The 26189-nt window shown below is 44.6% G+C and overlaps 1 protein-coding gene across 5 annotated transcripts in view; it reads right to left on the bottom strand.

The window, feature by feature from the left end:
• Positions 1-26189, bottom strand: part of Tln2 (talin 2) — a 394566-nt gene that overhangs the window by 26171 nt on the left and 342206 nt on the right. For 4 of the 5 annotated variants that reach the window (XM_076850883.2, XM_076850886.2, XM_076850884.2 and 1 more), the window contains 7 exons: positions 21580-21726; positions 18359-18525; positions 17342-17525; positions 12888-13013; positions 12563-12679; positions 10289-10474; positions 6365-6472 (listed from right to left, as the gene is read on the bottom strand). In XM_076850883.2, coding sequence (XP_076706998.2) covers positions 6365-6472; positions 10289-10474; positions 12563-12679; positions 12888-13013; positions 17342-17525; positions 18359-18525; positions 21580-21726 — 1035 coding nt within the window. The remainder of the gene's footprint in view (positions 1-6364; positions 6473-10288; positions 10475-12562; positions 12680-12887; positions 13014-17341; positions 17526-18358; positions 18526-21579; positions 21727-26189) is intronic. The other variant, XM_076850885.2, reaches the window with a different exon arrangement.

The raw sequence follows: 26189 nt of genomic DNA, 5'->3' as shown, positions 1-26189 counted from the left end.
TTCTTTAGTAAAATGTATATTGGGATCTTTCCCTACTTTGGGCTTTTCAGTTTTAATATCAAAGTCTTAGAATTCTCTATATTATTTAGATTCAAATTCTTTATCAGATACATGCTCTACAAATAGCTTCTCCCTGGGTGTGGCTTGTCATTTCATTTTCATGATAATCTCTTGCAAGGGTCAGGAAGACTAATGTGTATTATTAAAACAAAAAAAGAGACAATGATAGCACTTTAGAACTGAGGGAAAATGTGCAGAAAGAACTTTGATAAACACGAAAGTAAAATCAAAATGCATCTTTTTAACTCAGATATTAAGCTTTCATAATGAACTGATATTAATCACTGGGATAAACTGAATGTTTCTGTTCCCACAAGTCATCAAATTATTTTTAGGATTATATTTCACTTACGATTATTCTTTTATATTTAAGACCATATTGATTCTGGATTTCTCTTCTTTTAAGCAGCCCTATTAAGAGATAATTTCACACAATGAAATTCATCCATTTAAAAGCAATGGATAAACACAGGAGGATACAGCCTTCCAATAGAAAACTGCTCAGCAATAAACGTAGCAAATTTTTGATATACACAACAACATGAATGGAATTGAAACTACTGATGCAGAGTGAAAGAAGTGAGAAAAAGGAGTAGATGAGATTCCATTTATAGAAAAGCCCAGAAAATGCAAACAAATCCATAATAATCAGAAACAGATCAGTGGTTGCAAGAATTTTGCAGGTTAATAAATATATTCATTATTTTAGTTGTGGTGAGGCTTCTACAGATGTATTCATATGTCCATTTTCAAACATACACTTTGCATGTTATTTATTATATATTAGTTATGCCACTACAGCTGGGAAAAAGTTACAGGTGTGGTGGAGAGAATCACTTATATCATCAAAGTGGAATGATTAAAACCTTCTGTCTCTAAAAGAAGAGCCCTTGAGGTAGAAAGTACCACTCTGTATACTGCTCTAAAGACAGGGAGTGGCCCTAAGTTACAGACAGGCAGGAGGAGAGGAATTCTATTTTTATTCTGTCATTAAGTCAACATGATCTCTAACAGCAGGCAACAGACAGACCCACATTAACATTTTCTGGTGGTGGAAATAAATTTTAACCCTGTCAATGATCTCATTTTATGGTTTTGCAGAAATATTGAACTCTGAGGCAAAGCGGCTGCTTCTTGCCTGCAACATGAATCCTCTATAAGGAGCCAGCACTGCGAAGCTCTAAAGCCTACAGGGAAGCTTCCAGAGCAGATGACAATGTCTGCTGAAAAATAAATGAATTCTTTAAAAAAAGAAAAAAAAGAAAAAAAAAAAAGGAAATTCTCTAGCAGGCAGTGATTCTAGATTTGCCAGAAGGTTCCAACAGAGTATTTGGGTCTGTGACCCTTCTTAACAGTTTAAGGAACATTCTGTGGGTCTGGATGTTTCTTTGATGAGGTTTTGTGGGAGGGTAGCAGGAAATACTGCAGGGCTTTCAGCTCAAAGGGGCTACAGGCCCACAAAAGGTTAAGAATGTTAAAATCATGATAGTCATTTTTTTTACCTACATAGTGGGAAAGAGAGAATTGGAAGAAGACAAAATTCATGAATGTTTCTTTAAAACAAAGATCTAAAGCAAATATGACAATATGCTAATTAATGCTGGTAGGCAGTTAATTATAGATGGTGGGAACATGGATGCTGATACTGCTTTTTGTATTTTCAAGTCTTTTCCAAAGTATAACTAAAATATACAAACCAGCCAGAAAAGGTGAAGAATCCTTAACTCTAAGGTGTTTTATCTGAACAAGGTTAAGGCATGGGAAGTTCACCCATGTTTCATATACCTAAATTTAAGAAAAGCCACAAAAGAAGGGCCCTGACCCTCTTTTGTGCCATCTAAAAATGACTTTGATGTAATCCTGAAGATTGTTGGTCGCTTTCTCCAAACCCTAATTTCTAGAGTCTTCTCTTTTCCTCTTTTGAAAAACAGTCCAAAACAGACACTCTCTGACCAAACTTCAGCTTTCAGAAATCTCACCTATTCTCTTTGATTTGCTACGAACAAGAATCAATTTTTAAAACATTCCAGGAGGGCTATCTTAAAATATGTTACAGTTCTGCTTTAGACTGAGCTAGCATAGTCTTTTGGGCACACAGGTCTTTCTGGATCAAGGATTAGGATAAGAGGCGGGGTGTATGTATGTGCCAATTGCTTTTCCCTTATCACCTGTAAATATTTAATCTAATTTTATTATTCTTTATTTATACCCTAGAGAATATTTCATAGAATTCTGATGTTTTTAAAACAGCAATTTGGCTTTCATTTTCCTACCGGGTAAGTAGGAACTTCCCTCTGAAAATTCAACACTGGTGTCCACGTCTGGCAGGTCTCATGTTCCTCATCTCATTCTTGAGTTTCTACCTGGGTTCACTGGTCTTATAGCCTGAAAGTCTCTTGGTGTGGAAACCATCTTTCTGGCTCTTGTCCTCAAAGTTAGCTCTGCTGAAGGAGTTAGGAGAATAATGTGGGATGCAAACTTATTTTTAGCAGTAGACATCGACCAACATCAACAACTGAGGTTACAGAAATGTCATAGGGTTCTACGATTTTTAGTTAGGAAATTGAACTTTCTTGTATATTTATGATAACTCTTTGGAAATGAAGCCCTTCCTTCCTTCCTTCCTTCCTTCCTTCCTTCCTTCCTTCCTTCCTTCCTTCCTCCCTCCCTCCCTCCCTCCCTTCCTCCCTCCCTTCCTCCCTTCCTGGGGATTGAACTCAGGGGCACTCAGCTACTGAACCACATCTCCAACCCTTTTTCATTTTTATTTTGAGACAGGGTCTCATCAAGTTGCTTAGGGTCTCTCTAAGTTGTTGAAACTGGCTTTGAACTCGTGATCCTCCTGCCTCAGCCTCCCGAGCTGCTAGGATTATAGGTGCACCTATAATCCTGGCTGAAGGCTTGTTTCCTTACTATATTTTTATTAGAAAACATCTTTCAGAGACTGTGACTAGCTTACTAAAGAGAATAAAAATCTATGAAACATAAATGCATGATGCTAAACCATTTACATCCTTGGAAGTCTGAGCCATTGGCACTTGTCACCTGAGGTACAAAAAAAAGTTTCTCATTGCAGAAGATAAATTATTTATCTTATAAAATTAGTTTCATCATGGAGCTTTTCTTCCTATTCCCTTTAGCACAAGCTACCATAAACCTCTATGTCTACCATAATTACTATAGTGATAACAAACTTTATAGAATGATGAAAAGAAACTCAGGTGGTCAGCCTTCAACAAATACATTAACCACTTGACTCTAAGAGTCCTGTTTCTGGAGTAAATTCAAGGAATGATCCATGAGAAGAACATTAACCAAGGAAAATGTGAATAGTCATAAGAGACACATATCTGTCTATGGAAGCATAGTCTGTTCTTTCTGGGGCCCTGGGAAAGAAAGTACTGGTTTGTCCCCTTCCTGCTAACCTCTGGCCCCAGTGAACACCTCTCATGAAACCTCCAAATTACATGTGATGCTGGGTATTCCTGCAGCAAGTGCCCCTTCTTCCTGTTGATTATTGTTAGGGCCGAGGTCTGACAGTACTTAGGTAGCCTGAAAGCAGGGGTCTCTGTGGCCTGGGAATGGTTCCTGGACCTTTCCTAATGTTCCCTTCAACCTCTCCTAAGCCACAGAAGCTGGCCATCTGCCCAGTCCCTTGAAGAGACACATGGAAAATCTGAGGACCCCTCATTTCATTGCACTCATCCACTCAAGCTGGAGTGGAAGGGAGAGGGGTGGTACATTGGCAGATACCACTGCAGTTCCCAGGTAGGGGACAGGGTTTATAGTGGGCACAAGGTCAGGGAGGGAACCCCATCAGAGTTCCTTTTCCTAATCCCCTGGGAGAAACTTCTCCTTAAGAGAAGTGCTGGCACTTCCTATGAAGGGAGAATTCTTCTCCCCCCAATAAGCTTTACTTTTCCTGAAGGGTGAAGGGATTTCTTCCCTTCAGCACCGCGCTAAAGGCTGGCAGGCTTGTGGCTTTTTTGGGAATAAAGCTGGACCCCATGCAGTGAATAAAGGTGGGAACAGCCAGTCTGGGGGCTGCATGTGTGGGGCCTGGGCCACAGATGCTGTGTAAGGGGCTGATCATAGACACAGGCACAGGCGAGCGAGAGAGCATGGCTCATCAGGAAATGGGACTGGGAAAAGTGGGGAAATGCAAAGAAGCAGATCCCTGGATCTCCTTCCTTCCCCCACAATGAACAAGAAAAAATAGAAGCATGAGAGAAAGTAAAGAAGGAGGAGAAATTCAAACCCCAACCTAGGATGCCCAGCCCCTCCCATCAGCCCAACACAGCGCCTTTTAGACAGTAGACTTCAGGGAAGCACCCAGCAAATGCTAGTGCAGTCACGTAGCCCTGGGTTTCCAGGCCTGCCTACTGAATCCTTCAAAAACGGCCTGTTTAACATCTGAGGAAACTGAAGCCCAGATATGTCAGTGTCCACGCGGCTCTTTATGTGGCAGAACCAGGGTTTGAACTCAAGGCTTTGAAACCTACTGTTTCCACCACACTGTCTAGTTTTCAGTTATAACAAGGTTCTCTGTGACTCAAAACACACACAGTAAATGCCTCTTATCCACAGTTTTGCTTTCCACCAAGGTCAACCATGGTCTGAAAATATTAAATGGAAAATTCCAGTAATGAATAGTTTAAGTTTTAAATAACTTTTATAGATACTGTTATGATTGTTCAATTTTTAACTAGCTCTTGTTAATCTTTTACTTTGCTTAAAGTTAAACTTTTCTCATAGATAATTATGTATAAGAAAAAAACATAGTATATATATAATTCAGAACAAACCATGGAACCTCTTGGAATGTACACTCTGAGGTGAAGGGTGACCACTGTGTAGCCTTCCATAAAGAAAAGGATGTCTTTTGGAAGTCTTGCTGGTTTTATTCTTTTTACCCTGAATTTCCTGGTGGGCTTCTCATGGGCTAAATACTCTCATTACATCCCAGCACATCTAATTTGCTTGGCAGCAGAGGCCCTGGCCTGTGAACACTGACGGGCTAAGATACTCTCTCCTTGGCCCAGAGTGTCTACACTGATTTCCATTCATGGATTTTCAGGTTGGAGTCCAAAGCTTATAATCCCAGTCTAGTTATTCTCCCCAGAAGATCTACCCAGTACTGACCACAGTGACCTAGATAAACAACAACAATGATCTCTTAGAAGACCCAAGATGGTTATTATCAGAAGTGAATTCATTTTTAAGGAGAAGTCAATGAAATATTAGAATGAGCGCAAAGCTGGGAGTAACAAGAACTGGGATTAGGCTATCCCTGCTTAGCAGAGTGACCTCAACCTGGGACTAACTTCCATGAGTTGCAAATCATTTCTTTGGCCTGCTAGCTCACAAGCTATACAAGGGTAAAATGAGAAAAAGCAGAATGTCCAACAAACAAAAGGCCTGATGGTGGACCTCTGGTACAAGAATTATGTATCTGAAGGTGGCCTATTGAATCTTTTTTGTTTTTTGGTTTGGAAAGAACAGTGCAATTGTAGGTGGGAAGACATCATCAGTTCTCTTCTGGAGGTCCTCCTAACTGCTGAACAAATCTCTTTGGTCTGTCCCAGCCTTTATATCATTGTAAATGTGGTTCCTAGGATTCGACAGAAACAAATACCCACTGTTTTTCTTGGTTCTTTGTGTTTAGGACCTCATGGTTTGTGGGGAGTCAGGCCACCCTAGGAACTGGGAGTCTGCTGTACCACCCAAAGCTCCTGTAAGGACAGTTCATAGTTATAATCATCATGCCTTTTGCCTGGTGTCTTCAATTTTCATCTTCTGAACTAGGTCCATGCTGGGCATACCTGGCTGGGGGAGTCACTTTCAGTGTGATTTAAGCCATTCATTCAAGGACAGGAGGAAGTCATGGGAGGTTAGCAGAACACTTGTGGCAATGGCCTTAGTCCCCTCTAGTTCATCACAGGGGCCAGGGTGATTTTTCAGAAGCTTCAATACCCTCCCAGGGTATGCTAGGTATGCGTTTGTAACAAAACCTCCTTACACATTTCAGGGTGGCTGAGATACCCCCATGGCTTCGTCCCTCTCTTCACATTCCTCTTCCATACTAGTTCTGCCTATTTGGTCCCAGATAGAGCCAGGCTCTCGCAGATTCTAACTGCATCTTCCTGCAGACTGCACTTGCAAGCTTAGTGTGCTGGATCAGACTTTTCTACTCAGGCCAGACCGGACCTCATAAGAGGTGCCTGTCTGATGCTCCAAAAGGGATGATCCTGAAATAAGAACACAGCTTTCCCCTCACCCAGCCCTGATGCACACCCCTCCTCACCACCAAGACATGCTCCAGAAGGTCCAGGTAGCCCAGGGTGCATTCCGTCCCGTACCGCAAGGCTCTGGATCGCACCTCCTCGCTGACGTCAGGGTGGAAGGATGCTTGCTAGAAACAGAAAGGAATGTTGAGGTCTTGAAGCAGGAAGAGCTGGCTGACAAGTCACCCACCCAGCAGAGCTGAGTAGTTCAGCAGGACACCTTGCTTGCCGCCTCTGAGGCCTCCCACAACTTGACTCCCTGGGTAGAAAAGAAATTCCTCCTCTACCCTCTCTGCCTCCACTGCAGGTCCTCTGTCAGTCTGTGTGTTGACCCTGTAGTGTCAACAGACTGACAGAGGGCCATATGACAGAGAAAACTGAACCCAATCCCCCTTTCTTTGCTTCCTTTGTTTTTTTAAATGAAAAGAATTCTATATACATGAAGATGTCCAGAAAAGATTCATAATACGGCCTTCCAGCAGGAGACATACTGACCCCAGCTCAGCCTGGCTTCTTGTCAGCAGCTGCCTCTTGAAGGCCCCTTCTCTGTCCACAGGCTAATGAAGCCCAGGTTCTTACTCCTCCACCAACCACACCACAGTCACAGTGAGGTCTCCGTGACCACGGCCCTTGGGCTCCTGGGAAACTTCAGATAGCAGCTCCCCGGCGCCCTCAAGTACTGTAAATAACTCATCTCACATTATACAAATGCCGAGATAAGCAAACCAGAGCATATGGTGAACACAATATCTCATGCTTTTTTCTTGTACTTGTGACCTGCCACCTTGAGTCATTCATGATATATTTATTCTGATTCATAGGGTTGTCGGATAAAATGTACCCAGTTAAATCTATATTTCACATACACAAGGAAAACTTTTAGTACAAGTATATTACACCCTTTTATTTGCTAAAACTGATAGCACCTTCACCCCCTTAGACATTTTCCCTGCTGCAGCTTCACTCTGAAAAAAACTTGGGGGCCTTACAGAAATAGTTAACACACTAAACTACAAGCAAGCAACAGAGAAATCATCCATCAGCATAAAAGGTCGAGGCTGAAGGGGAGCACTGACCAGCCTCCATGTTTTTTCCACTCAAGCCCCTCTTCCTAGGGATGGAGGTGGGTGCAGGTGGGAACACTTGTGGGCTCGCTCCTGCTCTGAACATAACGGATGCTCAAGGAAATAACCCAAATGTCTTGCCTAAGGAAATAACCCAAAGCACCCTGGAGGAAGTGGCCAGCATTTGTCATTTGTGAGTTAGGTTTGACTCATCTAAAGTCTAATGGGTCTAGGATGCGGAAACTAGGAGCCCAGAGCTATGCCCCGAACACTCGTTTTGTTCATCCTGTACCCCTGAGCCTCTAATTGTGAGGCACAGAACCCACGCCTGTTTGAGGAGACAGCACTATGGGAAGACACAGGCTGCGATGCTCCTCAGTGTCACCTCCAGCAGGTTCTGCACAAGGCCCTCATCTAGGGTGTGGGAGAGGCAAGATCAAAGTACGCTTGCCTACTATGGTAACTGTGTAACTCAGCAGAACACTACAGGAGAACAATCTGGCAGTAATTAAAATGTCATACCATTTGACCCACTAATTCCACTTCTGGGAGTCTTGCCTAAGGAAATAACCCAAAGCACAGAAAAACCAGATATGCCTAAGGATGTTTATTATAGTAAAGTTCATGATAAAAATAAATGTAGACAACCTAAATATTTTATAATAGGGGAAAGAGAATATTTGCTAATGGAATATATTGTATCCTTTAAAAAGTCTGTGATAATGACTCACAGCAACAGAGAAACAGCCACATCACATCAATTATAAGAGCAGACATAAAATTGTATCTAACATAAACATATACACATGAAAGCAAGACAGACAGAAACACACACGAGACTTGACTTTGGGATTGGGTAAGCCTGAGGACTTAGTGTAATCCTCCCATTCTGATAAGATGAGCCAGTCTGGAACTTGCTGTTCCCCCACATTTGCCCTGGTTACCCACTCAGCCCCAAATTACTTGGAGAGGGCAACTTGGCCCTCCATTCTGTGTGTTGGAGACTTTCTTCTTGACCTGCCACTCAGCAGCCTTGTTTTTCTGCATGTGACTTACTGCATGCATTCCCTTTTCTGGAAAGCTGCCTAATTCCTTTCTGCAAAGGGGTAAGGGATGCAGGAGCCCAAAGGAATCACCATTGTTCATAAGTTTGCTAAAAAAAAGTCCTATCTTAATAGGTTTCTTGGGGCGCAGCAGTGGTACTTATTGTTAAGTCAGATTTTGCAATGTGAAGAAACATATGCTTCAGCATTCTGTGGGTTATTTTGTCCCGCAAATCCAAGATGGTTTGACCCCGGAAAAACTAAGGCTGGGCAGACAGTTTCCACCCTTTTCTACTTGACCTCGTCCCCTGGAAACAGGGGAACCTATGCAAGAGAAACTTAAAAATCTGAGTTGCATTCCATTTCTGCCTTAATTGTGGTCTTTTCTGTTCCTCTTTTCATGTCAGTAACATGCCTATCAATCATTAGCCCCAGGAACCTTGAGCATCACAGCTAGGCAGAACCAGAGTGGCCATGGAATCAGAGTGCTGGTTTCATCCTGGCTCTCACAGTGAAGAGCTGTGTGAGCTTAGTTATGTCATTTTGACTCTGAGTCCCTGTTTCACCATTTGACAAACTGGAATCATTAATTTTGCCCTTCTCATCTAGGATCAAATGAGAGGAAAAAATATATATATAATATCCTCTCTAAAACTATGAGGTCTTACATCTGGGCACCATGATGCCTTTGGGTTATATCTTGCCAGGCAAATCTGATACTCCAGTTGAGCTTTTTGAAAATTATTATTTCTGGGTGGGTGAATTCTACTGAGCACATCAAAGTGTGGCTTCGGGACATAGTCCAAACTCCCTGGTCCAGCATGCATAGTCCCTCATCATAGTGGCCATTCCTACCTATCCACCCTTGTCTTCCCAATCCACCCTTACTCCAGCCTCCATCATGCTCAGGAGACCCACAGAGGTAGAGTTGTCTCCTGTGGACAGGCTCTTACACACATGTGCCTTTGGCCAACTGCTTCCCTCTCCCTTAAGCCAGGTACCTCCAAATCACCTGACCCCTTCTGAGGAATTGCAAGGCTATCAGCAGCAGCCTAAACAGAACTCTCTTTACCACAAAGAATGCCTGCTCCCTCTAGACTCTGATCTATAATAGCTAGGTTTCAACTTCTGTGGTTAATCCCCCTACCTCATTTAACCAGGGCAGGGGGCATCCTAGATCAATCACTGCTAGAAGCTAAAGCTGTCCTTGGAAGGGTGAGGGTGCTCAGTGGGACAGAGGACAATGTGGGGCATTGATGGCTTACTTTCTTAATAGATAAAGAAAATAAAGGTCACAGGGCTCTGGTCTCCATGGCTCCCTCACCAAACCTGGGCTCAGGGCAGCTATTCTAATCACCCAGTGATCAGAAGAGTTTCCTCCAAGTTGTCTGGCACAGAGAACAAAAGTATTCCCCAAGTTCGTTGTGTTCCTCAGCCAGTAATGGTAGCCCCTCTCCTTGCACAAAAAGTCTGAGCCATGAAGCAGGAATGGATTCAGGCAGAAGAGGGGATCTGGTGTCCATGGGTAGCATATGGAACTAAATGCTGTAGTCCCATGTAGTCTGATACTACATTGTATCAGAAGGCTCCCTACCTGTTTAGGAGAACTATTAAGAAGTGGGAGGATCAAGTCAGCAAGGCTCACTCCCACTCAAAAGGACCTGCGAGAGTTGTTTCCCAGGCTGATGCATACACCGTCTTTTACATGAATGTTTAGCATCAAGTTTAAGGTATGGAGCTGCTACACAACCAGCCTCTCCCTTCCTCCAGACAACTCAGAATGACTCAGTCATGGCAGAGAATTAATTGTCATCCTAAACAACATCACAGCCTTTACCTTGCAAGCTGTCAACATATCGGACACAGCCTTCCGGCTCAAATTGGCAGTGGCAATCACATCCTCCTGTCTACATGAGTTCCCAGCTGCCACAGCTTTAGCTGTTGCCATGGTGATGCCTTTCGTCATCCTTATTGATTCTTCAGGTGATGATATCTTTTCAGGTACCTCTTTTGACTGGAACACCTGAAAGGCAGAAATAAAATAGGTGAAAAAAATATAAAAGGACAAAAATAACTTAGGCTTCTGCAACCAGGCTGTAGCTCAGTGTCTGAAAACCAAGCCAGCAATTGGAAGAAATTATCAAATGACAGAAAACTAGAAATTTAACTTGAGTACAGTAACATGTCTCTTGCTTTCAAGAGTCTTGAAGAGTCTTGGCATGGACAAGCCTCTCTCATACAATATTTGGCATCCATGGGAGCGATGTGGTAAGAGACATTTCTAGTGTTAGCCCATTCAGCTTCTGACTTCTCTTCTCCCAGCCTTGCTCATGTTTCAGTAGTTTCCAGAAACTCGTAGCCCCAATGCTGGTTTCAGAGCAGGACTGACCTGGATGTATCACTCTGCGTGCGCCTCACCCCTTTTAAGTGGGTGTGAGATTGGGAGATGAAGCATAAGATCCTACTATTCTTAGCCTGCCTTATAAATACAACTGCATAATTGTGCAGAGGTGTTCATGTCGAATGTGCCACAATGACACTGAATTATTTAAACACACACACATACCTTTAGAGAAGCTGAAATAAATTCACCATGATAAGGCAATACCTCATTTTAAAGCCTCATCTGTCAGTCAAGCTGTTTCTGCTTCAAACCCATCTGGTCTTGTCTCTTTAACATGAGTGACAGATGCTGTGACTGTATACTGAATCCCTGCACAGGAGAACTCCCATCCAGGTGAGGGTAGCCTGTCTTCAGCATTAAGCAACCACATTTCAGTAGGGAAGCATCCCCTGAGGCAGAAGTGAGGATGCAGACAGCATCCTTGCCACGCGCCAACCAGTGTCAAACATCACTACCCCTAAGAATGGACAGCTGCAATTAAGCGCCTAGGACTACAAATTCTAGGCCACTTCTGAATGCTACCATTGAATGAAGGCCACAGGTACAGAGTCCTCCACACCACTGTGGTCCTTGTGGTACATGCTCTATGGAAACACAATCTGGATGAATTCGAAATCATAGTGATATATTCAGAACAACCAATTGTTCATAATTTCCCAGGAGAGCTCTGAATTTCAGCTCTCTTGTATACCATCATGAGGCCTGCCCATGCCTATCTGAGTGAACCTGTGTCTAGAGTTCAGGTAGGAAATGCCAAGACCATGCAGGAGGGCCAGGAAGCTGTGCTTAAGGATGCTACCGGGCTCTGAGTTACTCCTGTGGTTTTAGTTCCTGCTTTAAAATATGAACTAAGCTGGATCCATTAAAGACAGGACAAAAGAATCCAAGTTCCTGTTACCAAAACCTAGAATTGTTCATGTCTAAAGCACTGTTGTGTCTCAGGTCACCTTCTAAAGATGACTCTAAAGGTAAAGAACAACCAGCAGCAGAGGCAGGTTCCCCATCTCCCCCCTCCCCCAAAGAAAAGTTGCATCTGAGATCAGTTTTTATATTAAAAAGAAATATCAGGGGAAAACCATTCATTTCCAGCATATTTCCATTTGTAGGGTTAGGGAGAGATGATGTATGAGTGTTATGGGGTCACAGGAAGCATATAACATCCCTATTGCAGAAACTCTAGTTGTCCTCGATCTATAGGGCTAGAACAAGGCAAAAAGAAAAGGGCTGATGTCTCTAAGTTTGGACATCTCAAAAAGAAGGGAGCTGGATGTGAAGGGGAAGAGTCTCATCCAAAGGCTAGGCTTTCTTCCTAATGGTGAACCTGTGACTCCAATTCCACACATGTGCAACAGTGTGAGCTGTCGCCCGTGGCCATGTGAATCAAGAGGGGCTGCAATTGAACCCTTGATGTAAACTTTCCCCTTGGCTGGGAACCTTCTGTAATGCTTTGATTTCTTGCTGCAATTTTAGTGGAATTAAAACTGAATTGTCCTAATACATACCAATTAGTTCCCTAATTATAACACCAGTAGATCCTGGCCAAACTCAATGACACACGGGGTGATTAGTTACAAACTCTACTAGAAGGTAGGTGAGTGGCCTCCCCATTCCAGGGGCTCTAGGTAAAATCTCTTTGGAAGAATCTCAGAGGAGCTGGGGTCAGGTGTTGGACACTGGTGCCCAGGGAGGCAACAGCTGGCTTCTTACCGTGAGCTCCTGCTTTATGTACTCGATGGTGGCCTCAAGTGCCCTCGTGCCCCGGGTGGCCTCATCCTCTACTGCCTTCACAGTCTTGAGGAGGGAGGTGACATTAGTCACCATCACCTGCATTCCAGGAAGAGAGTAAGCAGATAGTACACCGAGGTCCCCTCCCTTCTCCTTATAGTTCCAGACTGGATGCCACAAGCAAAGACACCTCAGTTTCCTTCAGTGAGAAAGGAGCTCAGATGTGTGTTCTCTCAACATCTTCTTATGGGATTCCCTCACCCCGCATAGCCCTGGAAGCTGACTCCCGTTTGTACCCCACTCTAACCTTGGCAGCTCCCTTGAGCTGGTACATGGAAGGATCGTCGGCTGGCTTGCTGGCAGCTCCCTTGGTAGCACCAATGAGATCAGAAAGGGCCTTGGCCACGTCTTTGATAGCATTGATCAATACCACCTGAAAGAGATCACGGAGCCCGGGTGAGCAGATGCTCAACAGCCACCTGCTGGCTTCACCAGCAACTTTCTTGAGGAAGGGTCCTGGGGACAAGGAAAAGGCAGATGTCTGCAGCAATAACACTGAGGAAGGCACCCTTGGAGAGTCTGAAGCAGGAATCTTAAGAAGCCCACCCCACTCTGGGAGGCTGATGCTGAGCCTAGAAGGAGAACTCAGATCTAAGCACACAGCCTGCTTCAACTTCCTCACTGGCAACTCGCAGCCAAGCTGCCCCTGACAAGATGAAGGGAATAAAGCAGACGCCAGAGAGGCAATAGCAGTTGACCCCAGACTGTGCCTAGAACACAGAATAAAACCCCAGCCTTGCACCTGGGCTGCAAGGCCCTCGTGGCAGCCTTGCCTGCCTCTTCATCATCGGTTCCTAGGATCTCTGCTTCACTCAACATGCTACTGACACGTGGGTCTTTTTACCCACTGGGAATCTCAACTTGCTCATATTTTGGACCTTCACTCTTGCTCTCCTCTCTACTGGGAACCAGCTCTTTCTATCATCTGGGCCTCAACTCAAATGTCATGTCTTTAGAGACCTTTCCTGACCACCCTAGCTATAGGCCCACTGCCAAACAGCAGCTTGCCTTGTTATATTGTACAGTACTTATGAGTACATTGCATTGTTTTATTATTTATTCACTTGTACATGGTTTGTCTTCCCCTGAGGCTTGAGTGTAAGCTCCAGAGGGTCTGAATAGGTCCTGGTATCAACAGGCACTAAGTAAGTCTGGGGGAATGGATGAAGGCACAGGTGTGTGCCCATATGGCCCTGGATGGAACACATTACCAGTGTCTACTTCTCTAATATAAGAGAGGCCACAGTCACCTGGACCTGGAATCAGAAGTGTCAGCAACATGATTATGGCTGTTGTGTTGAAGCCTTCTCAGTCCAGGAGCTCCATTAACAGCTCCCACTTTTGTACTAGTAATAACAACTGCCTGGTGTCAATGGCAGCGTTCCAGGCACTGAGCCAAGCACTCTGCACACATTGTCTCATTTAATTCTCACTTCCACCCTTTCACATGGGAACTGCAATCCTAATGTCCATGCCCCAGAGCCCAGGAGTTGCAGACTTGGAATTTGGACTCTGGTCAATGTGATTCTAAGGGCCATGGTCTTATCCTCCACAGTAACTAAGCTCTCTAGCCAGCTCCTTGTAACAAGCAGAATCAGCAGCACTGTCCCTTCTGTCTCCCCCAGATTCTGTGAGGACAAACTGGGATAACAGATGTGAAAATGAACCAGAGACCCTAGAGCCCCAGACAGCTGCAGCACAGCAATACTGTGATTTTTCCAGCCCTCTGTTGTCACCTGCCCACCTCTGTGATGCCTTCTCACCCACAGGGCAGAGGGAACCTCAGTCAACCTTCTGAACCTACAGGTGGGTCAGTTTGGATGCAGCTTGTGAGGAAGGTGTGATGTGTGTGGACCGCACGTTGATTCCTGGTACCAAGGCCAGGGAGGAGGGACAGTGAGAGGAACAGAGGCACCGCTAGCCAGTGTCTGCTGCCTATATCCTCCACTCAGCACACACAGTCTCACTTCCACTCTTTGACAACTGACCAAAAAGAGGATATTTTCTTGAGTTTTTTTTTTTTCCCCAAGTAAGATTTCACTGAAAGTTGGTGTTTCAGGATACCTAGACCATTTGAGAATAATGACCCTACAGCAGCAGCAAAAAAACCCAACGGTCTGATTAAAAAATAGGAAAAATACATGAATAGATATTGCTCCAAAAAACTACAAATGGTCAATACATATGTGAGAAAAAGCTCAAGGTCACTAATTTTCAGGGACATGCAAATCAAAACCACAGTGGGACATCACTTCTTGGCTATTGAGACTAATACAATAGGATTATAATAATAATCCTCCTTATAAGGAGGGCCAATCCAAAAAAAAAAAGACAAGTGTTGGTAAGGATAGAGAGAAGTTGGAACTCTTTTAGATCTGTGAGTAGGAATGTAGAATGGTGCAGCTGTTAAGAGTGCAGAGGTTCCTGAAAAAAATTAAAAATAGAAATATCATGTGATCCTGTAATCTTTCTTTTGGGTATTTATTCAAAGTAATTGAGATCAGGATCTCAATGAGATATCAGCATTCCCATGTTCAGAGCAGTATTATTCACAATAGCCAAGATGCAGAAGCAACCAAGTGTGTATTGGTAGATGAATGGATGAAAAAAAAAAAGTAGAAGCACATGATGAAATATCACTTAATTTTAAAAAAAGGAAATTCTGTAATATATAATAACATGGATAAACCCCGAGGACATTATACTAAGTGATTAAGTCAGTCACAGAAGGACAAAAAAATATGCATGATCCTTCTTATGTGTCATATCTACAACAGTCAAATGCACAGAGGCAGAGCAGAATGGTGGTTGTCAGAGATGGGGGAGGGAGAGGGGAGTAAATAGACAATGAGATAAAGTTTCAGTTAAGTGAGACGAATCAGCTTTAGGGATCTGTTGTAACATGTGGTGCCTACAGTTAACACTACCGCACTGCACAGGTAAGATCTGTCTCAGTCCATCTCATATTAAGTGCTCTTACCACAACAAAATAAGGTTGAATGAAAAGAAAAGGCAAATGCTGATGGTCACAGAAGCTGGGTGGTGGACACACAGGGGCTCATTTTATCATCTCTCTACTTTTGTATCTGATAAAAATTATTACATATTTTTTCCCAAGGTGGGAGGGGATGATTCCACAGTAATATTTCTCTGTGTTAAAAGATTTAAACCTTCCCAGCCAAGTCACTTCTCAAGTTGTGTCAGGTGATGAAAGTGAACTTGTGCTGTGGGTTCCAACTACAGGAACATGGTTTCCAGCTTTTTCTTCCTCCACAGGGTTAAAAACCATCACCTCAGGCAGGGATTTCTGTGAATGCTTAGCATTCTAAAAGGTAGTGTGAACTCTGATGTTAACTATGATGTTGCAGGAGGGATACATGGGGACACTGGAAGATGTCCTCATGGGGCTCAGCTGCCCTGGAGGATGTCAGGAAGCAAAGGTGCAGATTCTGTGGGAACAAAGCTGGCAGCCTCAGTTAACCAGAACAGTCACTCTCAGCCACCTGGCCCCTTTCTTTAACAGCTAGTTTTGTCAAATACGCTAGTTTACTGAGCACAGTTTAGGCATTGAAAACTGAAGAGTTACCATTAGGTGGTGTCAAGAACAGCGAGAACAGAGGGGTTTAAGTTTTTACGTTCTGGCAATGGGCAATATCTATTTATCGATCACCAGACTTGCCTGCTGGCTCAACAATAGTTGAACCTATATTTGCTGAGTATCTACTCTATGCCAGGAGGTTTCAGAGATGAATAAACTACAGCAATTGTCCTCCAGGAGCCTATGGTCTGGGAGGAGGCACCAAGGAACAGGTAGGTCATTTCAATGAACTCATTACGTTTCAAACAGAGGTCACAGGAGCACAGAGTCCTTTCCTACCCTTCCAGCTTCTCTTCCTCCAAAACAGAGCCAAACTTCCCCAGTGGGGGCCTAGGCTTGCGGAGATCATTTCTTTCCCCTTCCCTGACTGCTGTCTCACCACCCCACACAAATAGCAGGAGTCACCAATGTCCTCCATGGTATAGGACCAGTGGCTCAGTGGCAGACATTAACCTGTCTTAACTCAGTGTCTCTGACGGGCTGAGAATGCCTCCTCTCAAAATCCCATGCTTTCCTCTTGCCAACTGCTGCTGCTCCTCAAGCACCTTAGGCATTTTCTCCTGAAGTTGGTCCTTCCACCCTCCATGCTTCTCCTCTCCTATAGGTGTTGCTATCTTTATAGCAACAATCCCTGCACCCATGCTCCTGTACCTGAGCAGGCTTGTGTCCATTCATTAGTTCTACCAGTGGTCTCTCTGGCACTTCTGATTCAACACTCCCCAGACTGAACTCACCTCCTTGTCCCTGCTCAGGGTGACTCTCCAGGGAGCTCTCCCTCCATATGTAAAGTCACTGTCCACAAAATGCTCCTGAAGTGTGGGGACAAGCTTGCTCCTCCCCTCATGTCTCAATGCCCACTGGTTCACCAGGCCCAGTGGACTCTTCCTCCTGGATTCCTCTTAAATACATGGCTCATCTCCATCCTCTAGCACATCCACGCTCTGTGCATCTTGCTTAGACAACTGCTTCCTAACAGGTCCCCAGACACACTCATGTGCACATTATCTACTTCAAAAGTTGCCAGTGGCCTGAGCCCTCCTCTGAGGCTTGGTGCACATGGTTTGTGGGAATGCAAGGAAGACATCCGCAGGCCCTGTCCATACCTGGGTCTCAGGGTCGTCAGAGCCTAGGCTGGCAGCCCCCAGCTTGACGACCTCAGCCAGCTGGGTGATGGTGGCTGCTGAGGACTGAGCCGCCTGGGCCAGCTTGTCTGGAGTGGACGCCGCCCCTGATACAAGCAATTTTGTGTCTTCCACCAAGGCTTTGGCCGTCTTCAGAATGTTCTCCCTGAGAAACCAGGCAGGACCAAGGAGGGAGGGAGAAACAAAGGGAAAAACTTGCTTTTTTTGTGGTCGGGAGGGAAAATCCTTCACAGGGGGCTTTGGTGAAAAGGCTCTGGGAAAGAGTCACATGTTCCACCACCCTTATCGAGGGGTACACAGCTTCCACGTAAGCAAAGTTGGGGAGAGGAAAGTCAACCCTCATGCACAAGGCGGAGGGTAGTAATGGTCCAGTGAACATCCCACATTTTTTTTAAGATCCCTTAAGACACTCACAGTGAGCTGTGAGGAAGCATGGGTTGTGGCATCTTGTCTGGGAATCAGAGCCTGAGGGGCTAGGCTCAGGGAAGGATAGAGTACAGGGAATCTGCTCTGCCCACTCCCAGCCCAGACCTTGGACTAGAGAGAGGCAAGGAATAGATGGCGAAGATTTGGGGCTCTCCAGCTGTAAACACAGAACCCTTGGCACCGGCCATCTCAGCAGTGTTCTTAAAGGGGCTTTGAGCCCACTCCCCAAGGCACAGCTCCTACTAAACATGCCTGTCCCTGCCACTCCCAATCTTGCCAGGTCAGTGGACGGTCACGGGAGCAGTTCTGTCTAGCCCGCAAAGTGAAAGATCAAAAAAATGTTCTCTGCTGGATCAGGCTGGATCTAGGACTGTTGAAGGCCGAGCTCAAACATCATTCTGTGTTTACAGTTGGCAAAAGAAGCTTTTTTTTTTTTTTGATTTCATGGTTCATTTAACCCATTGAGGACCTTGTTGAACTCAGAAGAGATATAAGCATTTCTGGCTCCCAGGTAGCGTGGCAAAAGTTGATGATGAGTTTTAGGGCATGTACCTGTGGTCTGCGAAGGTCTCGCTATTCTCTGCGTTCAGCGTCCCTGCTGTTGCAAACATGATAGTGGTGTCCAGGTCAGCGATGATCCCAGACACAGCAGTGGCAGCTGTGATGCATGCTTGTGTCCCCTTGTTCCCAGCCTGGAGAGCTGAGAGCACCAAGGACACCTGTAGGTAAACAGGAATATGAAAATGGAGAAAATGTGATCCCAAAGCGTGCCGGACCTGAAAACACTGTTTCATCTTTTTGGGCCTTTGTTTCCTCATCTGTAGAATGGGTCCATTACTTTTTATCTACCAAAAAAAATTATTGGAAGAATAGAGGAAAACTGATGTATGTAAAGTACCTAGCAAGGCATTTGCACCTCCTAAATGCTCAGTCTAGGGCAGATGCTAGTATGCATTTAGTTCTCATTATGATTCTGAAACCACAGTGAGGAGGCAAGGATTAGGTGCCTCTGAACTGTGTCACTTCCATCTCTTTTAGTTAGGTGTTTGGAGCAGCCACTGCTAATATCCATCACTCCTTAACTTGGCTGCCTTATGATGGGAAATTCTCCAGAGCAAACCTCACTCCAGATGGGATCTCATCCAGAACCTCTCCACCCCTAACACTCCTGTACATCATTACCCACCATCAAACAGTACACAATGACCGCAGGGTTCAGCAAGTCAGCTAAGGGCTTCACCCCAGCATGTTCCATGTCAGAAATCCTGACTTTCAGCTCCTACCCCTCAGCCCCTAGAGTAAACCCTCCCTATTTCAGAGATAGTTTCTACAACCCAAACCTGACCATCCCACATTCCTGCTTACAATTCTACCACATGTTTAACTTCACTTTCTTCCCCTGACATCTGCCAGCCTCTTCCTTCCCCAGACACACCCACCTTTTCTCTCCAGATCTACACTTCGCCTGCAAGGCTCCATTTTCTCCTCTCCAGCCACTGACCAACTCATCCAGCAAGATGCAGCTCAAAGTCTCCACTGAGATGCCTCCATCTATTCTCTTTTCTAGAGAGACAGCTCCGCCTCCTGGGATTCCACAGTGCACTGCTCTTGCCCTCAGGGTAGCACCGTGGGTTAGCAGCTGGAAGCTCTTAGAGGCCAGGAGCCATGTGTTAATTTCAGTGCACCTATAACCACCATCCTGATCTATGGCTGGACCCCAAAAGAATGAAAAGCTTTGCAAATGTATTTCTTGAAATGTGCTGAGTAGGGCAGGGGAATGTCAGTGTGGTAAGAGGCACTGAGTTTGGGACACTCTTTTCCCTGTGCTGCTCAGATCTTGGCAGAGGTTGTGGGCTGAGCCCAGCAGGAGGGGCCGGGGGACCATTTCCTGAGTGCCCACCATATCCCAGGACCAGTTCACAGGGTACTATTTCTCTGCTCCATTTGCCCGATTCTCCTTTAAATGCCTGTAGGTCCTACCAGGAAAAGAATTCAGACTGGCACAGAGCTGATATGGGAATGAGATAAATAGCTTCTGGAAAGAACTCTCAGAGAATTGGGGACAAAGGCCAAGACAAGTGATTGGCTGTTTTGGGTGTGTGAGAGAGACTTTCTCGGCCAGGGTGAAAAAAGAAAGTCCAGAAACAGTGCCTTACCCACTGCAAAGGGCACACAAGTTGGCAGGTGTTTACTGGCCCTCTCCTGGTCCCCAGGGAGGTCATGGAGGAAGACGAATCAAGGGGCTCATGGTTGGGGGCTCGTTATATACAACACCGAGACATGTAAGACTGACACAAGAAACACCAGGCAGATTAGAAGGGCAGGGACACGTAGCACAAAACAGCAGTAAGCCTGGTTGCTAAAAACTGGCCGCCTGCCTACCTTTGTCCTTCCCCAGGTGTCCTGAATCAGGGGCCTCTGCTGTGAGGAGCAGCAAGGCCAAGGCCAAGGCCAACTTGGGAAGACTGTGTTGCCTGGCCACGACAGGCAGCTTGGTATCCTGCCCCTGGCCCTGCTGCTTCCCCTGCAAGCCCTTCTGGGGGAACTTGGCAAGCATGACCTCCACAACAGGGAAGGGCTTTGAAGGGAGAGCAAATAACTTCCCTGAGCTGAGAGATTTATTTCCTCATCCTGTGGAGCCCAGAGAGCCTGGACAGTCCTGCGGGCTTCAGGAGACAGCCAGACTGAGGCTCTGTCTTGGCCAAGGGCCCCGGACAGAGCAGTGTCTGTGATCGACCTCCCCATGAGGGTTCCCAGCCAGCCCTGAAGTCTTGTGGCCAAGTTTCTCAACAGTACAGAGCTCTATGCACTTCAAACCGAAGTGCACGGAGAGGAAAATGCCACTGAAGCACAGATGCTTTGGTCTGTGCTTCACACAACCTGCTGAAGAGCTGTTCTGAGTGAGAACTGGCTGGGCTGCAAGCAAAGCGAAAGGTTCCCCTGGATACGGAGGGACTGTTACAGTGGGGCCTTGTGAACTGGGGATAGCATCCTCAGAGAAGAGTTCTGGAGGAAAGTTCCTGGAGAACAGCAGTGAGCATTGACTAGATGTTCATGTCTGGCACAGTGCCAGGTGCTTTTACACACATCACTATGTTTAATCTTCACAATTCCGAGGCAGGAATTGCAAATTTGTATCCTCACTTTATAGATGAGCAAATCAAGGCTTGGAGAGGTGAAGTAATTTAGCTAAGATTTCACAGCCCTGCTCCCTACCCTAGAGATTCTCTCTACAAATAGCTGCCATTAGAGTCTGAAGACCCCAGGGGAAGTTCCTTAATGCTCCTCCCCAAAGGCGCCATACAACTGCCTCAAATCACTCAGCCTCCCTGGCTTCACTGGCCATAAATCAAGAGGTCGCCCAGGAAGGGAAATTTCAGTCTTTTTGACTCAGCCCTTAGCACCTGGGAGCCTCTTTAAGAAGGAGGGCCAGGGGTTACAGGGTGGGGCTCCAGCACGGGCCTCCCCCTGGCTAGCTTTTGGCTCTGATGTTGACTGATAGGGCCTGTCTGCAGGACAGCCTTTGGAGAACATTGAGCACCGGGGCCTGATCCTCATGGGACAGCCCCTGAAGCACTCTATGTTTCTCAGGTCCTGTGGATCACCCTCTGGTGCAGCCTTCCCCGTGGAGGACCCGGGTGAGAAGAGAAGACAGCTGTGAAGGCTGGATTAACTTTAGCTCCGTTTCTTGCTTTTGTCCCCCATTACAGTGGGTCACTGAGAGCCAGTGGCAACTACAGTGGCTATATCTGACCCGGAGGGCTGCTCCTTACCTTCTCGGTGACAGCACGGGCACACTCGATCAGTTCCCTTTTGGTGTAGCTGTCTGTGGGGCACACCTGGAGGGCCCCTGCCTTCTGCACCAGGAAGATACAGCCGTGGCCCAGGTCTTGTACACGCGTGCGAATCTGGAATCCGATCTGCAGAGGCAAGCCCGGGATAGGGAAGGAGTGTGATGGGACCCTGCCATTAAGGCCTTCCCTACGTGGAAAATTTCTCCTGCGTCCTATGGGAAACTGACTAGGAAAATTCCACTCCTATTAGGAGTCTGTGTCTGGTGAAGTATGGAATTTGGTTGATTTAGCTTCCCTTTTTAGAGACTGTAAAATGCCCACAGTCTCCATCAAGCAAGCATGTGGCTCATTGTGCTAGCATAATGCCCCTGGAGTTTGCTACCTTTTCTGGTGTGCAGCTCATTTGGGACTCAGGCCACCCAATAAGAATGTTAATTAGATGAACTCTGTGGCATAATTGTTATTCATTCAACAAGCATTTATTGAGCCCCTGCTGTGTGTCAAGGCCTCTTCCAAGCAGGTGATGCCTTTTCATTTCATTTATACCTCCCAATACCCCTAGAGGGTAATTAGAAGCTCAAAATATAGCTTTAGTATTAAGCATATTTTAAAGTGTTCAGATTCTTACAAAATTGTATGTTTACCAACCAGAACACCCCCTTCCTCAGCTGTACCACATGGTGAGAGGGACCCTACAGAGCCCAGGCTTCCTGGCCATCAGACCAGGTTTGAGGTTTCCTTGAACAAGGCACACTCACAGAGCTAAAGGCTCAGCAGGCACGCATTCATTTAAGACTCCGAGTTGTGTGATTATTAAAGGCAATTTGCCTGGGAGAAGAGAAAGGAGTGTCACTATGGTTAAGCTGCCAGCTGTTTCCTTTAAGGTATAATAAACTTCACTTCCCCAAAGTACACATTCCTTGGATTCTTTTTCATGTCAGTTTTCATTTGGTCTGATCAACACAGCTGCCATGAATAACCTGCCCTCCAGTGCAGGTAAGAAACTAAAAAAAAGTTCAAGTGTGAATCAGTGTTATTTTTAAAAATGTACAGTAGCTAGAGGTTATAGCTTATTCTTGTATCAACTATTTAGAACAGTTACCAAAATATTTCAGATTTGGTGAATGCTGCCCGGAAGACTTTGGCCATCTGGATGCCGTCTCCTGCTATCATCTCTTATCATCTCTTTAGAGTTTATGGAAGAGTAACTTTGGAGAGTAGGGGTACTACAGATGTTCTCTTACGTTACAAAAAAAGAGCTTTTAGGAAAACATATTCTGCCCTTAATTCCTTAATGCCCAAAGGGCTTTCAAGTCTCCTTAACAGAAAATTCTTTCGATTAAAAAAGGCGAGTTTCTGCTCTTTGGGTATCTTGTGAATATTATGCTGGGTGCTGCAGAAGCTTCACCATTAGGCAGGTCTGTCCTGCTGACCATTTCTGTGTAATATACAACATGAGCAGCATTCCTGGATTCTAAAAAAATGGCAGTTCTGAAAATAGGTCTGGACTAGTGCAGTAATAAGGCTGTCACCAAGGAGGGACAATTCAGCCCACAAGGCAGTGAGTGATGCCATTCAAACTTACGTGTTTACTAGACACCTCCTGGTTTTAAAAACAAGTTCAAGGTGAAGCCAGGTGATGCCCCATTAAAGTTTTAAACTCAGTCTAGCTTTTGAAGCCTTCCAGATCCATAGTTTAACACCAAGTATTCAAGAATCAGAGCTAATCTAAAATCTCTGGATCTCAGTTTGCTTACCCCTAAAACGGGGAGAACAAATGACTCTTGTTTCACATACTGTGATTAGAAGAGTAAATGGGACAGCACCCATCACAATGCCTACCATGTGGTCAGACTTATTTTTCTTTCAGGGGTGTGACAGCAAGGCACTCAAATGAAAGAAAACAACAGAATCAATAGTCTACTGGCAATTTTTTTTTTTTTTTTTTTTTTTTTGTAGTGAGGATTGAATGCAGGGGCACTTTACCACTGAGCGACACCCCCAACCCTATTTTGTATTTTATTTAGAGATGGGGTCTGTCTGAGGTGCTCTTAGTGCCTCACTTTTACTGAGGCTGGCTTTGAATTTGCTATTCTCCTGCCTCAGCCTCCAGAGCCACTGGGATTATAGGCATTTGCCACTGTGCCCAGCTTTATTGGCAATTTCTCTGTGAACATTTTGTACCACCAGAGGAACATTCTAGAAAGAATGAGTTTTTGAGACTGTATTCAAGCAGATAAGGGATTTAAAAATGGTCAGCTTCTCAAAACAATGCTGAACTTCTTGCAAATATAACCCAATGTTTTAAGAACCACAGGGTGATTCCACACACCACTAGTGTTTATTATAAAGGAATGTTGCTCAAAGACATTCAACTTGGGGTTTTAAATTGGCAACTTTAGTAAACCATTACTTGAGCCTCATGAAAAAAACCTCAATTCCCTTCTTTCCCAAATAAAAGTTCAATGGAGGAAAAATCATCTCCCTGTTTTGTGCCTGGAGGGAAATTAAAAGCCTGGCCTTTATGAAGTTTTGGATCCAATTACAGTGTGGGGGGTGATCCAGGAGAACTGATCATTTTTCCTTACTGCCTGAAACCAAACAAAATGTTGGGCTTGTCACAGACCTTAAAAGCAATTGCATCCGAAACCAGGTCCACTATCTTGCCTGGGAGAGCTTGTGGATGTTGGTAAGTTCTGATTCTTCAGAACTTATGTGACAAACTGAGATAGAAAAATATGGAAGGAAAAAAATAGAAAGTTCACAACAGACTTAGGAATCACTATCCAACCTCCAAAAAGCATGTCTGGAGTGGAAAGTTTTAGAGAATTCTAGAGAGGACACCATCTCACCGAGGGGAGAGGGCTGTGGTTCTTGTAGGCAAATGCTCCTGCTAGCTTTGAAGACATCCAGTATTACAAGGGGTTACAGTGGATTTTCCTTAGAGACAAAGCTTTAGTCACTAAATCTTTCCCCCAGGATTTACACTTAGGAGTCGTGGCTCATAGAATTTCAATACTTTCTTTTTTTCTTTTCATTTTTTTTAGAAAAATAATAATAACCCAAAATTGCAAAGCTGCCAGAGAATTTTAGCTTTTCTGAAGAAGTTTTTACAGTGAAGTTAACAAAGGTTTGAATTTTCCATGGAAAAATAAGCAGATAAAGATCCTGCTTGATGTTTTAGGGCACAGCTCTGATTTTTCCTGTAATTGTCCCATCCTGGAAAAGACCAAAACGCTGACTTGGCACAGCTGCTACAGGCTGACATGAAGGGGGCCGTTTTTGACTTGCTGGGGATATAAATATTTTCACATGCTGTGATGTGGGGTCCTCTTGGGTATACAAATAATTCTACGATCTTGGAATAAAAAAATACATTGCTTCAGGGATCTCCTAACCTTCTTGGTTTTCTCCCCACATATCTGTCTGGCAAATGCAAACAAAGAATTTTCCTTTGCAAGCCACGGGTAATTTTATATTTTCCCTGTCTCTTCTCACTCCAGGTCACATTGCTTTTGTGTCTGGACTGTAAAATATAACTTGAGATGTAAGAGTGAAGTGGGAAAAGCTTAATGAAAATGTTGCTACAGCCCACGGCCAATAACCAAAGAAACCTGTTGTGCTTTCTGCAATCCATTTTCTTTCCTGGCTGCTTTGACTTTATTTTATAGTTTGCTTCAGTGGTTTGCCTTGCAATAAGAAAATTCTGCTTGTTTCACACATGAGGTGGGCAGCTCATAAGAACTCTGATGGGGGAAGGGCCCTGTAGATAACCCAGGCAGGACAGCATTTCAACCATCCAAGGCAGATGGAGGTGGATTCCACTCGTAAAGGTTTCTGTAGATAGGGATCCAGATCTCCCTTACAATTACAGTCTGTTTTTAATTCCTCCCTCAAAGCCATTTACTTCTTCCTTTTGTTCAACCAAAGTCTTCTTTACTCTAACGTAAGTACCCTTATAGTTGTTTATGAAATTCAAAATTACACATTAATCAAGTGAAATTATATGTCTAGATAAATTACAGACTGGAATTATAGTCTAGTCTTACTAAAGCAGAGAGTCTATTTTAAAGAAAGAAAGATGGGCCTGTGTAAAAGAATCAAGAGAGTCCTGGTGTCTCTGATAGTGTTCCTTTCTTGATTGAACTTAACACACTCATCACAAACAATTATTCATGCTGCAACCTAAATAATCATTTTGAAATCAGAAAACACAGGCACTGTTAAAACTTAAGAAATCCCATGCTAGATATATATGTATGCAAGTACATATATGTGATGCTTCTGTTTGCATGCATGGTTATGCCACTTGTTAGAAAGCAATGTGTTCTGGGTCTTTGCTTCTGTAGAACCTCCGGGAATCTTTGTTAGAACATGCTCGGATCTGACTCCCAGAAGAAAAAGCAGTACTGAGGAACTTTGGGACAGTGACTACTACTGCAAGGAGAGAAAAAGACCAGCTACCACCTTTTGCCTTGACATCCCGCTAATTCACAATAGGGGTTGAGCTCAATAAACAGCTTGCTGAATTTCATGGAACAGTTACCTTTATCTCTCCAGTGTTACTGCAACTCATCCCATCATTCTGT

The sequence above is a fragment of the Callospermophilus lateralis genome, chromosome 3, assembly GCF_048772815.1.
Source record: "Callospermophilus lateralis isolate mCalLat2 chromosome 3, mCalLat2.hap1, whole genome shotgun sequence".
Taxonomy (NCBI): domain Eukaryota; kingdom Metazoa; phylum Chordata; class Mammalia; order Rodentia; family Sciuridae; genus Callospermophilus; species Callospermophilus lateralis.
The sequence above is the reverse complement of the archived record's forward strand: the minus strand, read 5'-3'. Positions and strand labels throughout refer to the sequence as shown.